Here is a 16,432-nt window from a genome sequence, read left to right on the forward strand (position 1 = left end):
TTATATATTTTTTCTTCTACCCTGAAGATGGAGGCGATACGTTCCTCCGAAACGTCGGTTAACACCACATATACACGGTGCCAAATCCCAGAAGACTGCTTTCTTCATAGTCACCGCCGTGAAAGCCTCAAATCTTACATAGGAGACCTTACTTTTGGAATTACCCTCGTAATTCTTACTATAATGGTGTACACATGTTATTTGGCTGTACTATTGGAAAACACATGTCACTGTTGAGTTAATGAAAGAATGTCATTTTTCAGTTGCTTGGTCTGGTATTACAAAGCAGAATCTTACCATTTTCTAGAAGTATTCCCAAAAATTTTCTTCCTGTGGATTGGCATTTTTAATAAAATCAGCTATATACAAAATCTTAATTCTTGTCCAGCATCCTATTTCTATATTCTTAACATTGGTTTTCTGAAATCAGGGTACTGTATTTGATATAAGTTACAGGATTCACCTTCTTCTTGTGCAAGACTATATTTTCCATACTGATGGAGTAGAATGTAAAGAAAGAAAATGGAAGAATATCAAGTGTACGGGGTTTGTGTGGCTAATGATAAAGGGTTCTGGATNCAATGTAAAGAAAGAAAATGGAAGAATATCATCAAGTGTACGGGGTTTGTGTGGCTAATGATAAAGGGTTCTGAATTGGACGATTGGATTTATTGGCACCTTCTTGTACAATTAACTGCCTATGTGGTCTAGTGGCCAGAGTTCCTGGCTACAGATCCAGAGGTCCAGATTCGATTTTCTTCTGAGAAGTAGTGGGTCTGGATGGGGTCCACTCAGCCTCACAGTGATAACTGAGGAGCTATTCCAAGGAAGTAGCTGCTCCGGTCTAGAAGACCGAAATTAATGGCTTTGGGGATTTGTTGCGCTGACCACGCAACACCCTCTATCCGCAAAAGTCGGCACTAACTTCACTGACAAGCGGCAGTCGCTCGGTCAGTATATTTCTCTTGCAGGCTAAGATCACAGAGTTTTTTTTTTCTTGTACAATTCAAATCAGTTGTAACAGTCCACAATCAGAGACTGCTTAAGACTCGCTCCATTCCTTACTGGACTACAAGTGTCTTCTTCCACCATGACAAATGATGAATGAAGGATACCTTACAACTGAACTCTCCTGAACTGAATTAACTTCCAGGCGAACCAAATATAGATCACCATCTCCAAAAGTTCATGTATTACTCTGTTTTATCCATTGCCATGCGAATGTGTGTTTGGTAAGCTGTTGACTAGCAATGGACTCCCACATCTGTTCATTGCCGTGGGAACGTGTGTTTGGCGAGCCATTGGCTAGCCGTGGACTTCTGCTCTGGCTCCACTGTTCTGGCTTTCAGACATACAAAAGACACATATCCAGATATGTGGCAGAAAGAACAAGAGTTATAAAAGTATGTATTTGTTGTAGCAAACAAATAAGATAAATGACGTTGATGTTACAGAGAGAGTTATAATTGTAGTAGCTGTTGACACGTGCTTTATGTAGTGTGTGTGGAAGCCATACCCTTTCCACCATGTCATGTGATGTCTTTGGGCTTTGGGTGGAGGAATTGGCTTTTAAGGTATGGTGGGTAACTGTTAATCTTATGAAGAAGAAGCAGTTGTCATTTAACACTGGGACTGTGCAATGGGCTAACAACTCTTCACTGTAAAAAACTAGAATGTTATGAAATGTCATGAGGGGTTTTGGTCTGAGAAATGTACTTTGATAGAATGAGAGCAATGGACAAACTGGATAGTAATAAAATAAATCATCAAGAAATGTTCTGTGAGGATGTGGACTAGATTGAAGTGGCTTAATATTGGATCTTATGGCAAGTTCTTGTGACCATGGTAATAAACTCTTCTACCTTGAAGTGTGAGGCAGGAGATTTCTCTGAAACACTGAAATGTAGCTGCCAAAGTATGTAGTGCTACATCCCAGAAAATCATGTTGCTAATTTTCACAGTATTGTAAGCCTCTCATCTCATTGTAATAGCCTATAGATTCCATAAAAGGCAGGGAATTTCTTGACTAATTGAGTGACTGTCAGCTTCTCAAGCAGGACTCTGCTCTGTGGGGTTAGTTATAGTGTGGGAAGCAGAGTGTCAGAAGTTGGTAGCTTTGGCATAATGGAATTTAGTGGGTTTTATTGAATCTGGTGGTACCAGAGAAAGACTCCATTTGGAGAACTTCGGATTTGAATCTTTTGTAATCCAAGATTTGAACTTCTTACAGTGGTGACTTATTATCTGGGATGTGATGTCATGTTGTCTGGTGAAAATTTACTGAAGTTTCAGAGGTATGTCAGTAAACTTCTACCATACTACATGATGTCATATTTTGTTTTTAACATGCCATAATTTTTTCTTTCTTGAAACCAGAACTTTTGGAACATGAAGATTATATAGACCCACACTCCATATTATGGGCTGCATTATGTTGGAGGACCCTTCTATCAATCACATTATCTCTGGGGATAGGAAAATTCACATCTGAGTGCCCACATCTCGTAATAGAATTTGTTCACCTATCAGTACACATTGATAATATGTTAAATTGGATGAACATTTTACAAGCAGAAAACAGATGGTGGTGCTCTTTTTGATTTCATGATTAACATGTTATTTGAAGAGTGCCATCTTTTGGGATGTGGCACTGTGTAGATCTTGTGCAAACTGACATTTCAGAGGAACGTATCACCTCCATATGTTCCTCCAAAATTTCGGTTCACACAAGATCTACACGGCACCACATCCCAGAAGACAGCATTCTTCATGGTCACCGCCATGAAAACCTCAGATCTTATGTTATGCCTGAAGGGGGGGGTTAAAGGTAATACTGTAGTGCCGCCCGCGTGGCAGGCGAGCATTCTACCACTGTACCACCTATGTCACCAATTGTAATGCCATGGTGACGGGGGGAGGGTTCGATATCCCACTGCTGTCACCAATTGTACTGCCGTGATGGGGCTGGTTAAAGAAATGATACTAAATTACTCTGTAGCCATCCTTTTGTTGGCTGATCCCAACTTCACTGGCACCACTTTGTAATGGTGTAGAGCGGGCGTGTCGGTTCTGACCAGCCTCTACCCACGAACTGTCATGCCCCCAAAGACTGGGGTGTCGTTAAGCTGCTCTAACTAGGGTTCTCCTCCCCTTAACTGTTCGTTGCATCCGGCTGCCGTTGGCTGCCTAGGGTCAGTTCTGCCTTCGCCTGGACTAGGATAGCTCCAGATCGGTCGGGGACGGGTTCGGTTCGTGGAGGTAAATCACAACTCTGGTACATCCTATCCTAATTACCCCGGTCTATTTACACTCGTATTTACAATATAGAAATGCCGACATTCTGTCGGGTTTACATAGTATCGGCTCAACTAGTTCTCACTTTCCTTCTAATCTCCCACCTAGGGAGTATGACTCGAGACCGTCACTTCCCTTCATTTTCTGTCACTCGTTACACAATTTCTGTCCTATCCCTATGTACACTGATCGATTTACACTTCACTTTACATCCTATTTACAGTAATAACAATGCCGACATTTTGTCAGGACTCCCTAGTGTCTTTGCTTTGCCAGGCTATCACTTCATTATGATCTCCCCTTCTAGGGTGTATGACTCGAGTCTGTCTCTCTTTTCTTCTCTTAATTCGACTCGTGAGGCTATACGAGTATTAATCGTTCGACGTAAACCTTTTCGTCTCTCCATTCCCTACCACTCATTTCACAGTTCTACCCTATCCTATCATAATACTTCACCCTTAAAATATTCTGCTCCTAGAACTTTAAATACTAAAAAGCCTAAGTATGTTTATCACAAAATCAGTGGTCACAACAATGAACAGCAAATATGCGTGCTCCGCATACTACCAGCAAATTGTAACACAATTTAACGACAGCCATATTTACCACACTAGCACCCCGGCAATCACTCGTTACACTATTTCTCCTATCCTACCCTAAGGCTCGCAGGGCACACTGGAAATTGCACTTCAACAATTTCACAAACAGCAATAAATTTAAGTAACATGGCTAGTATGAGAAAAGTGACTTACTTGAGATAGAGACGCAGGCGAACACCACCACTTGTAGTGCCCATGCCGAACAGAGCCTTCGGCTACTTGTCTAATATTACGTTTTTGATCAATCCCCCAAAATCCTTTCTTTCCCACCTTTATACTCTAAAACAGCTGGTGCAGCAGCTGACAAAAGAGGGAAGTTACCTCCTCCCTTTGCCCTAAATTTAAGGGTGGTGGCTCCCTATTGGTTCAAACTTCTATTCTCACTAATGAATCCGTGGCGTCTCCTCCCATATGCATTTAGCAATTTCACTTTTCTCCAGTGGCCTACAAATGCGAACTTGCAGTGGCGCGATTACGCATCTCTGCTGACTAAAACATTCTTGACCGAGTTCCATTATCCACTCATATGTGTTGCCATCCTTGCTCTAATTGATGTGAACCTCCTTTGCAATTACAGTTATAAAAGACAAGTCCGTCCAATGTGACTATTTCAGTTTTCTCACTTGATGATTCACTAGCCTTACATGTTTCGATCCATTTGGATCATCTTCAGAGGCACCAAACACTTTTTAGAAACCACTATCACAACAGTTGTCATATCAAATACACATGTAATGTCCAAGTNGAAAACTGAAATAGTCGCATTGGACGGACTTGTCTTTTGTAATTGTAACTGTTAGTGTGACGGACCAAAATGAAACAAATCAAATCCTTTGCAATTGTCTTAACATTTGGGGCCATGCCTCAAACTTCCTTTCTCAAAATTTGCGGCATAACATATTACAACATGTTGTTTGATTTCAGGCGTCAGAAAGTACTGAGATACCAAATGTCGTTTGAATGTAACCATAATTTTTAGTAATGAAATTCCTTTGTTGCAGGGTTTGCTGTACTACAAGAGTTCAAGCAAGAAAGGTTGTGAATTGTTAATAATTGATAAGGAGTCTTTCAGGGTGTCTGAAGTTGTGAACTTGGAGGGTAAAGACTGGGGAGCATGTGTAATGTTCTCAGACGGAGAAAATCTTGGGATGATTACTTCAGCCAAAGATGTGAGTCACTGTAAATAGGTTATCGGCATACAAGTAAAATATCTCTGGAAAAGTTTATCCAATTGCACTGCTGTTTCCAGAATTCCACTCTTAAATCAGTTTTATTAGCTTAAGGGATATGTATATTTTGTCTAGCTGATGTAAAAAATAAGCATGAATATCACATGTGAACTTGACAGTTCTGTTTATGGTATATGATCAAGATATTGCAGAAGCTTGAAACTTTTCCATATATGAGAATGATGTCTGTTGTTTAGTACTGTGGTAGTATGTTAAGCACAATAGATCACTGAAGGTCACAGTGCAAGGGCCAGATTATTATGGCCCACTCCTTATGCATTCAAGGTAGTATGTTCCTTCATTATAAAGTTTTGCTTTGTGATCATACATGATGGAAATCTGCTTCAGAATAACGGTTGTAGCCGTCCTCTCTCTCTCTCCTCCCTGCGACCAGTTGCAGATCCGAGTAGTACCAATTTCCCCTTGTAGTTATACTCTTCCCACACTCCGCTGTTCTCTGGGCCGCCTTCCGTTGTCCACACTTAGTAACTGGGTACTGGGTTAATAGTGCCCTGTTAACCTTTAGATTTTACTTATATATATATTTTATTTGTTGTAGCACGAAAAACCTTCCCAGGGTCTTTACAGGCCTCGCTTAGACTGGAGCATATCACTTAATTCACAACCACAGAACTTTATACACAAGGTTATTTATTCATTTGATTATTACAATGCAGTATATGGCTCACTATCTCTCACAAAATCCCGGAGAGCGTAATCGGGTTACACTTGCACTCTGTACATGGATATTTGTATATTTGGATATTACCAATTTGTAAGTTTGAATGCAGAAGGACCAAACTAGCCGCACTATCACTGACTTAGGGTATATTACTCTTTTTGCGGCCTACATAGCGTCGCGCACGTCTGACAATGGTATCTACCAGAAGGCTTCTTCCTAACAAACCACAATTGGTCACTCTAAATCCTTGCGTTAATTTCAAACCAATAACATTGTTCGCCACCAAAACTTCAAATCGAGAAAAAGGCATGAACGCCACCATTGGCTTAATCCCTCAACACTCATAGTCACAACACATCTTCCGTCTCTGTCAACCCTGGAATTTGCAAACATCTCGAATCACGCAGTCGAAGGCAGCCTCCTAAATGCAATTCAGACTTATGTACCACACTTTACAAATCCAATATAATTAATACTTTAAAACAATAAACAAAATGGCCGCACAGTATCAGTATGGAGTCATGAAATGTGGATGGTATTCCTTTTAAATGCCACACAAGATGTGCAATATCAGTAATAAATGTAAGATTCTTTATGAATGTTTACAACTTTGGGATTGCTCCCTGTATTATGTGGATCAGTTACTATTCATACAGTGTTACACTTCTGAATTTCACCTCTTTCCTCAGGATGGATTTGTTGTTCGAATGGTGAATCCATCAAGTAGTCCTGTGGTATCTGTAAGTGAACTGCCACTGAAATTGGCCAGAAAATGTTTGGATGTTTTTGGAAGTGCATCATTTGATGAAGATGCCAATATCCACACCATACATACTGGATGTGATGAAGAGATAGTTTTCATAGCAGCAGGAAAGGATTTTGGGTTTGCAAGGACAAATTCAGGAAAGGTGGGTGCCACAGTTAATATTCTTCTGCTTGCAATCCATGTGTTTCGAAGAGTCAACAGACTATGGTGAAATCTTGTTAATTCCATGTTGAACAGTTCAAGATACTGTATAATTTGAAGTGACTTTAAATCTCCATCCAAGAAAATATGACTTCATATCCTTTTTAAAGTAGATCGTGTGGAATTTGATTATCCTACAATTCAAAGCAGTAAAATGGGTATAGTGAGTATTAAAAAGTGTAATAATTTGTATTATAAATGGGCAGTATGCATTACCATTTATTTCATTTTCTGATAGTGTATGTACCCTTACACTTCTCCAAATTCGAACAGTGGGGGATGGCCTTAAGTGAACTGACTTTGGGGGGGTGGGCGGTGAATGGTAGCTGTGAAAGATCTTAGGAAAGGCTTAGTGAACAAGTATAGGCAAGATTTAAAGTTCACACAGTAATATGAAGATTATGGACTTCTGGAATGTGATGCCATGTAGTTTGGTAGATAGGCACCAGTGTATAGGAGAACCTGCCGCCTCAGTCTTTATGTAGAATATAACACTTTGAAAATGTGTATATTCGGTGCTGATTTGACTAGTGTACATATGTCTGACATGTTACATAAACTGAATTGAATTATTGGTTTTATTCTTGTTACACAGTCACTGTTTCCATTAGATGTCGACTGCTTACATTTTGAAAACAATTTATTGTATGATTGTTGTAAATTGTGAAATATGTTTGGCTTTTTGCATAAAATAATAATAATTCAATTCAATTCTTTCAATTCAATTCTTGGTTTTATTTACGTGCTGTACTCAACAGCTGGTAGCCAATTACAGAGTCAGCACAAGGACACAATATACAGACAGATTGATGAAAATATTACAAAAATTCAATTGCAATATGCACAATTGAAAGAACACAATTAGATTTTAGAGACGAAGCCAAGCAGTGTCTAAGTATAACATATGTCGAAGGTACTACAAAAGTAAATATATTAATGATGAAGTGATAACAAGTGTCCTGCAAAAAGTTACATGAACAAATTAAATAGACAGATTTTTTAATAATAATTACAATAATAATAAATATAAGAATAATAATAATAGAAATTCATTATATTTTAGGACTGAGAAATGAGATGCTTAGATAATTAATTGAGAAATAAATCTGATGCAAACTATAAGAACAATTAAATAGTCAGATTTTTTAAACTTATTTTAGAATTACTAAAAATGTCTAAAGAGTTACACACTAAATTAGCAGCAGAGACACATCTGGCTGAAGGGCAGTGACTAGAGGAGCAGCAGAACAGGGAAAAATTACGGATGTTCCGAGAGGGAGCTCGAATACCAACTGTTTCTAGGACCGAAGGACAGTTTTTGTCACCTTTAAAAACACATATTAGGAACAAGGCGTCTATGTGGCGACGCCTAGTGTGGAGTGATCGCAGATTTAACATATCAAGCATATTGATGTAATGATACTCCGTGTCATGAAAAAATCGGTTGTGGCAAAGTGCTGCAAATTTTCTTTGTATACGCTCAAGTTTATTAGAGTCAGTGTTGGTCACAGAGTTCCAAACCACAGAAGCGTACTCTAATTTAGATCTGACAAGGGCAGAATATAACGTCATTAGACTGTCTAAGGTGGAAAATGAGAAAGTGATAGTACGAATTAAGCCTAATAATTTTAAGGCATGCAAAAATAAATAATTTACATGTTGATGAAAGTAAAGTTTGGAATCAGAATATACTCCCAAGTCTTTAATGCAGTCAGCGCGAAGTATGACAGAATTACCCAACCTATATGGAAAGTTCAAGGCAGTAGTTTTCCTGGTAAAGGAAATAATTCTAATTTTGCTAAGGTTGGGTTTCATAAAATTAGCCATGCACCAACTGTAAACTCTATCGATGTCGGACTGTAGACGTATACAATCAGTGGGGGACTTGATATCTCGATAGATCTTGAGGTCGTCTGCATACAAAAGACAGCAGGAGTGGTTTAATAATAATTATAATAATAATAATAATAATGAAAGACCAAAGTTTATTATACTGAATCTTTGTATAGCAATGTATTACTGTAATCTTATTTTGCGATATTAATTGGTTAGTTCTGTTGAAAGGCAGTGATCTGTATCTTAATTCTATTTGCAGTTTACATTAAGGTGATATGGCTTGTCTGACATTAGTACCTGCTCGAAAAGGGTAAGGAAATGGAGCGTTGGGAGGTGCTTCTCAGAACATTCGTGTACTACTCATTTAATATTGTAGAAAGGTAAAGGTAAAGCTATTCCTGTAACAGGCCGTGGAGGCCCATAGGGTTGTGAGATGTCTAGGCTTGCACATTTTACAATCAGATGACAGCAGTGAGGGTGCCTTATGTGACAGCCGTCCTTTATCCCCCCAGGAAGATTCCTGGTTCTCATTTCTGTAAGAGGCTGTCGACCTCAGGACCATGGTGTGGCTGGAAGGATTGGGTCAATTGAAAAACCCGATGACGTCATCGGGAATCGAACCCACACCCTTCCGGGTTGTAGCATAGTTCCTCAACCAACTACACTACTGCATGTTAGTTTGCAATTTAAATGTACACATTTCAGGCACTTTGTCTGTTCTGGCTGTATAACATTAGACTACCCTCCATTCCAGCCATGATCAAAATGAATTAAAAGGACGAGTAATTGGGACTGAATTTTTTTTTAAAAGGTTGTAGGCTCGATATTTACACCAACATAGGAAGTTGTAAGCAGATGTTGCCATCCCAACTATTTAAGCTGTATGTGAGCATGCCGATGCATTGGTCTACCATGATTCTAGTTACATCCGACAATTTATGTCTTTATTCAGTTTAAAAGTTATTGTTTCGTTGTTGTGTAACTGAATTCCCACAAACAGAGAAATACAGTATTTTCCCTCCATGTTTGTAATTTCATATTAAAACTACTGTAACATGCGGTAGTTTTATCTTGTTTTAACACAACAGTTTATGGTTCTTCATGTTATTACCTGCAGATTCTCTACTGTGGTAAGTCTTCAAGCCTGGGCATCAAACAGGGTGGCTTGAGGAGTGGCAAATGGGCTGAACTTCCCGTTATCAAGTCCCCTAAGGTAGTTCATTTTGCCATTGGACATGAGGGTCTCCATACTGTTCTTCTGGCTGAAGATGGCACCGTATTCTTTGCTGGTACAGCTCGAAGAGGGGAAGATGGAGATCAGAGTGAGTATAATCAGGGACAGTTTGTGTTATGTTTGTAATGCAAACCTGGCAGTTATTCAAGAGTAGTTGTGTTATGTTTATTCATTCATTCCTAAGCAAAACAAAAGTGCCTTTTTCCAAGTGCTGAAGGGAGACTGCATAAGAAATTCTCAAGCATGCCCTCCTTTTCACCATTCTTCCATTTTCATACTTCAGAATTTCAATTTTTTTTTGGGGGGGGGGAACATATTTCTGCCCCATAGCTTACTGGTCACCTACTGAATAAAATTTGGGTATATTTCTTTATGCTGCACATTTTGCCATATGGTAGTTCTCATCATCTTTTAGGTTTGCTGCTGCTGTTGATTTATGTGCCCCTAAATCACAAGCTCCCCAAGAGAAGTAATTATCAGGAGGCCTTACCAAGCACATTCTTAAATGGGCCATCTGTAATATTGGATTTAAGTTTTCAGTGATGTTTGGTTATGATACACAAGTGTACAGCAGAGTTCTGTCATCTGGGATTTAATGCCATGTAGTCTCTTCAAAGGCAGCTAGCATTCTGGTGGACCATGTTGCCTTTATCTTCAGAGTGAAGAATAGGCCAAGCAAGAAACCATCATGAAGCAATTTTCAATGGACTGCATGACGTTATATCCCAGAAGATAGAACTCTTCATAACCACTGCCATGAGAATCTCAAATCCTGTAAGTGTACGGTAATTCAGTATCTTTTGTAGTTGTTAATTAACTCTATGTACTTAATTGTAGAACCGATTATATAATTTAATATAATTTCTGTGTAAAGAGTTGGTAGAAAGTTTACTTTTTTAACAGAGGAGAAGTGTTGTATATTTTATGTAAATGTATGTGCTGTGTACTGTATATAAAAAGCACATAGCTACTGTGGCTGAATCAGGGCAGAAAACACACATCAGCAAGGTGGTACTAGGGTGTGCCCAGCATAAGCTTATCAACATAAATATAATGTCAACACATTCTTTCTGCAGAATGAGCTGAGCTTAATCCAATGCATTTTGAGAACCATGCAGCACAGTAATTTTTTTAATATCTTTAATCAAGTAACTGGTGTTGCAACTTATTTTCAATAAAAACATGATATTTTATTCTTTCTTCCCTTTTTTCCTCTTCCACCATCATTCTTTTGAACAGTGCTCAAAAAACAGGATAATTTTAGCAATTTTCTTCAGGGAGAATGTTTTATAAAATGAAAACCTGTTGCTGGCAATTCATCTTTTGTGAAACAATGTTATTTTATTTTTGCATCTTCAATTTTTTCTTTTTCACAACTGTTGTTGTGCACAGTACTCTTAAAAAATAGGATATTTTAGCAGTTTTCTTCATACTGAATGCTTTTAACTTAAAAACCTGTTGCTGGACCCTTATAATTAATTTTGAGAGAGCACACAAATAGTATCTTGAATAGATTTCAGTAATGTGCTTATACATAGGTGAGGTTCAGTGATCTGTGTTGACCTTCTGTGACACAGTGACAGTGAGAATAGGATATAGGCCAGGAAGGCTGGCTTGTCATACAGTGGTATTAAGCAGGCCTAGTTCAGAGGTAAAACCATACACTGGGTACCTATGTGTACATCCACATGAGTGAGCGTGTACATGTGCATATAAAACTCATCTTGTTTAAACCATAAAGTTGCAGAAAAAATAGTTTTTTTCATATTGAAATACCCAAAAGTTCTTGTTCCTCTTTATCAGGGGTCTCCATACTTTTTGAAACGCGGGCCACATTAGGTATTTCAGCCCTTTCAATGGGCTGGATAAAATGAGAAATTAATAACTCTAGGTATACGAGTTTTATTGAAAGCACAGAATTTCATAAACTAAATACAAAGTACGTGAGAATAAATTATCATATATTAACCTTTATGGGACGGGCCATTTAAATTCCGGTAGTGGCAGCGGGATGGAGTTAATTTAAATGCCCGCCATTGTAGAGTAATAAAAATTGTAATCATGTTACTCAAAATGCTGTGATTTCTACAGTTTTTGTGATAAACGAACGAAATAAACACTACTTTTATGTAGAAAGTATATAGAATCAGATACTGTAATTTACAGATTTTAGAATCTGTAAAAATTGTTACATTGATTCCAAAAAAAATTTTCCCCAATTTTGAGCATCTGTCTACAAAAATGCATAAAGCTTCTGCACAAAACCTTTCTGCAGTATAAATGCATGCTGCTGACTCACGGTCTGACTATGTGTTATCTGGAGGAGAGAAAATGTTTGTTTTCATAGCACATTCTCCAGTCAGTGGGCTTCTTGTATACACAAGTGTGGGCCAGTTCTTATCCCTCTTATTATTATTATTTGTCCTTATGAAACTGTGTCTGTTTATACATGTCGGACTATCCACACAGAGTTACTTCTTGGAAAGCGGCCTCCGTAGTCTAGAGATAAGGTTCCCACATCATGACTTGTGGTACGCGGGTTCAAACCCGGCGGAGGTCGTGGAATTTTTAAGTGCAGAAAAGATCAGGGAACAAGTCCTCTGGGAGGGACTTTAAGCCGTGGGTCCCGTGTCGTAGCTTTACAGCACATAAAAGAACCTCATATCTCCAAAGGAGGTCACTGAGCTAAATTCAGGGACATTTCCCGCCCAACAGTAGTCTCTAACGCCTCTGATAGATGGGGGAAGCATTATAGATACCGCCAAGCCAGTAGAGGCCGAACTCGCTGGCTCATTCGGGACTGATGGTACGCACCAATATCGGTAGGGTATAGAGACTGGTAGAATATCATAGAGGGAAGCACAATGAACCAATACTGGTCTCAGTGCATGGGGAAACCCACCCTCTCTAATAACTAACTAACTAACTAACTAACTAACTNTCTACTAATAAAGCTGGTGTCCAAAAATAATGTAGAAAGGCCCCAACATGGCCCCTTTCTTCTACATGCTTTCAGTCTTATGGTGTGTCTGAATGGTGTGATTTACGAGCGGCCTCTCAATTTCGGCTTGTTCCATATGAAATGGGGCCATGGTGTATAGTTGAAATTGTGATGTTTTATAAGCGTTACGAATACAGGAGACCACTCGCCATCACTGGCCTACTTCCTGCTAATACGAGACATGTTGTTTGTGTGCGCTTCGCTTGGAAAACAGTGTTACATAAGGACAAAGTGCATGAATTGCGATGTTGGACTCTGCATTCAGTTACATGCAACATTCAGTTAGATGATGCAGGAGGGAAGACAGTCTACTAATAAAGCTGGTGTCCAAAAATAATGTAGAAAGGCCCCAACATGGCCCCTTTCTTCTACATGCTTTCAGTCTTATGGTGTGTCTGAATGGTGTGATTTACGAGCGGCCTCTCAATTTCGGCTTGTTCCATATGAAATGGGGCCATGGTGTATAGTTGAAATTGTGATGTTTTATAAGCGTTACGAATACAGGAGACCACTCGCCATCACTGGCCTACTTCCTGCTAATACGAGACATGTTGTTTGTGTGCGCTTCGCTTGGAAAACAGTGTTACATAAGGACAAAGTGCATGAATTGCGATGTTGGACTCTGCATTCAGTTACATGCAACATTCAGTTAGATGATGCAGGCGGGAAGACAGTCTACTTATAAAGCGGGTGTCCAAAAATAATGTAAGTAGAACAAGAATTTCTATCTTAAAATTAGATTTTAAAACACTGTGTGCACACGTGGACTGCGCATACCCATACGGTGTCTTTCGGCCACTCGGCTTTACTTTAAAGGTCCCCATATGGTGTCCTTTGGCTCATAAAGGTTAATCAACAGACAGTAGCAGCAAATGCTCATATTTTCATTACAAATTATAATAAAACAATTAATGTGAATGATGGAGCTCTTTTTGCATTCTTAAAATCTGATTAAATTGAGGTTCAAATTTTTAAACGCTAATCACAAGTAGCGACTTCAAATGTTCATTGGATAATTTTGCCCTGTATTTCGACTTGATGTACTTCATCTGGGAAAAAGTTTGTTCACACAGATATGTCGTCCCAAAAATGGAGATAAATTTACAAGCCGGCCATCGTAGAATGGACTGAAGTTCCAGTAGCCTTATCAACATTCCTCACTACCAATTCTCGGCACATTTAGAGCAAAACTGGACATAAGTTGCCTTTAATACAAAAATGGTAATAAGTACGACACCAGTGGTGGTGATGATCCGTTACAATTACACCACACCACTGCAAGAAGTCTAGTGCACAAGATGGCTAGTAATGAACTGCTCGCTCTACCTTCATTGCCACGAAGTGACACTGCCGATCGAGGCCAAACAAGTATGAAGAAATACCGCTCAGTATATGGTCCAGAATTAGTAAAATTGTGAATAATATTAATATTAACATAATATGGAATATCAGTATATTTTAAACACAATCTTAATTAATGAATTTGAAATCTATGAACAAGTATTTTTTTTTACCAGTACTCATTGGAAAATTAGTTCAGTTGGCGCATTTCTGCACAATTCTTTCGCAGGCGAGATAAAATCACATCGCGGGCTGGATGTGGCCCGCGGGCCATAGTTTGGAGACCCTTGCTCTTTATTATGAAACTCCAGGTTACAGTTCTCTATATCATACAGCTTGGTCTATAGGTAAAAACACACACTTTTATATCTTGGCCTTGAGTGACTTTTGCAATACTCTCATGTAGAGAAAGAGTTAACAGTAATTAAATTTGAAACATAGTCCATGTATGTTATGTTGTATATTAAATTTGCATGACCTATATACTGTTGTTGTTCTGTCTAGACAAAGGACGACGTCAACCAAAGCCAGTGAAGCCAAAGAAGATGATTAAAGTTGATGGACTGAACATTGTGCATGCTGCATGCAACAATGGTACAACAGCCCTTGTTTCTAAAGAAGGGGAACTTCTTATGTTTGGAAAAGACACTGCACATTGTGATAATTCTACAGGTAGTCTATAATGAGAAAGATAATATACGAGGGTTGGTACTTTAATAGTGGCAACGCTGCTGTAGAGACGCCATGCAACAGAGCCAAATAATGTCGCTTATACCACACATTAGTTACATACCTACCGTACCTCAGAGCAAATGGACTCTCCCTTCCCACATCACACGTATGGGCAGTGACAAGAAGAACATAGCCTCGTGTTAGCTGGCGGTCTAATGTAGTGTTGTCACAGTGTTTTCGAAACAGGAACAACGGAGTTGAATAAAGATTGAATGTGCCAGAGGCCATATAGCATGATAGTGTCATCAAGGTCTTCAAGAGGCTTGCAGGGAATCTGCGTTGCCTTACAGAACAGTTTCAAGGTGGGTAAAAGCCTTCAACAAGGGACGCCAAAATGTGGCAGACATGCGTCAGCCAGGTCGTCCTAGTGTCAGTGAAGAAGTCTTTCCGCGTTACTGGAGAGTGATTGACGCCATACGATTCGTGAGCTTGCGCGAGAAACAGGATTAGCACATATGACTGTGCTTCACGTTCTGAAGGAATGCCTGGGCATGAGAAAAATTGCATCACGAAGGGTTCCGCATGATTTGACAGAAATGCAGAAATGGCTACAATACGACACTGCTCGTAACCTCTTGGAGCACTATGAGCATGAAGGAGAGGTTTTCTCACGCCATATCTTTACACTGGATGAGACATGGGCCGAATCTTATGAGCCACAAATGAAACACCAGTTGAACGAATGGCATCATTACGGGTCACCATGAAATTTAAAAGTTCATCAGAACCCCAGCAATGTGAAAGTTATGGTGATTCTCGTGTACGACTGTGATGGTGTTATCCTAATGCATACCGCTCCTCGACAGCAGACCGTCAATGTGCAGTATTACTGTTCTGTTTGGAACACAACCAGCGACCAGCTTTGAGAAAGAAGCGGCAACACTTTCTGCAGAACCCACCCATCATTTTGCAGGACAATGCTCGGCTGCATGCAGCACAAGCTGTGGCTGATTTGTTTGATCGATGGGGCTGGGAAGTGCTGTACCATCCACCATACTCCTTGGACTTAAGCCCTTGTGACTTCGACTTGATTCCTAAGATGAAGGAACCACTTTGTGGCACTCGCTTCAGAACTGTTCCAAAGATTCTTCAGGCAGTAGACCGCTCCATTCTAACTATCAACACAACAGGCGCTGGTAAAGGTATTCTACGACTTCCACATCACTGGCAACGGGTTGTACACAATGCTGGTGACTACATTGAAGGACAGAAAAACTTTGAAACATGCATCTAGTTTGTATCAGTTGTAAATAAATAGTTGCCACTATTAAAGTTCCAACCCTCATAATTAGTTATTTGTCAAATATTGACAGTTCACGTAACCCAACAGTATTGCTTAAATTTTCAGGACTCGTAACTGATCTAAAGGATGTACGTGTGACACAAGTTTCCCTGGGAAAGGCACATGCTGTAGCCCTGACCAATAAAGGACATGTGTATACATTTGGAATAAATAATAAGGGGCAGTGTGGGAGAGACTTTGCTGCACAAATCAAAGAAGGTGCAGTAGCTTTATA

At 39.4% G+C, this 16,432-nt stretch overlaps 1 protein-coding gene across 1 annotated transcript in view; it reads left to right on the forward strand.

Moving 5' to 3' along the window:
- Positions 1–16,432, forward strand: part of LOC111868086 (E3 ubiquitin-protein ligase MYCBP2) — a gene marked incomplete at its 3' end in the record, with an annotated part of 282,453 nt that overhangs the window by 22,866 nt on the left and 243,155 nt on the right. The window contains 5 exon segments of the mRNA XM_033752918.1: positions 4,895–5,062; positions 6,494–6,712; positions 9,725–9,929; positions 14,688–14,855; positions 16,264–16,416. Of these exon segments, the coding sequence (XP_033608809.1) occupies positions 4,895–5,062; positions 6,494–6,712; positions 9,725–9,929; positions 14,688–14,855; positions 16,264–16,416 (913 nt within the window).

This window comes from Cryptotermes secundus, unplaced genomic scaffold, assembly GCF_002891405.2.
Source record: "Cryptotermes secundus unplaced genomic scaffold, Csec_1.0 scaffold925, whole genome shotgun sequence".
Lineage (NCBI taxonomy): Eukaryota > Metazoa > Arthropoda > Insecta > Blattodea > Kalotermitidae > Cryptotermes > Cryptotermes secundus.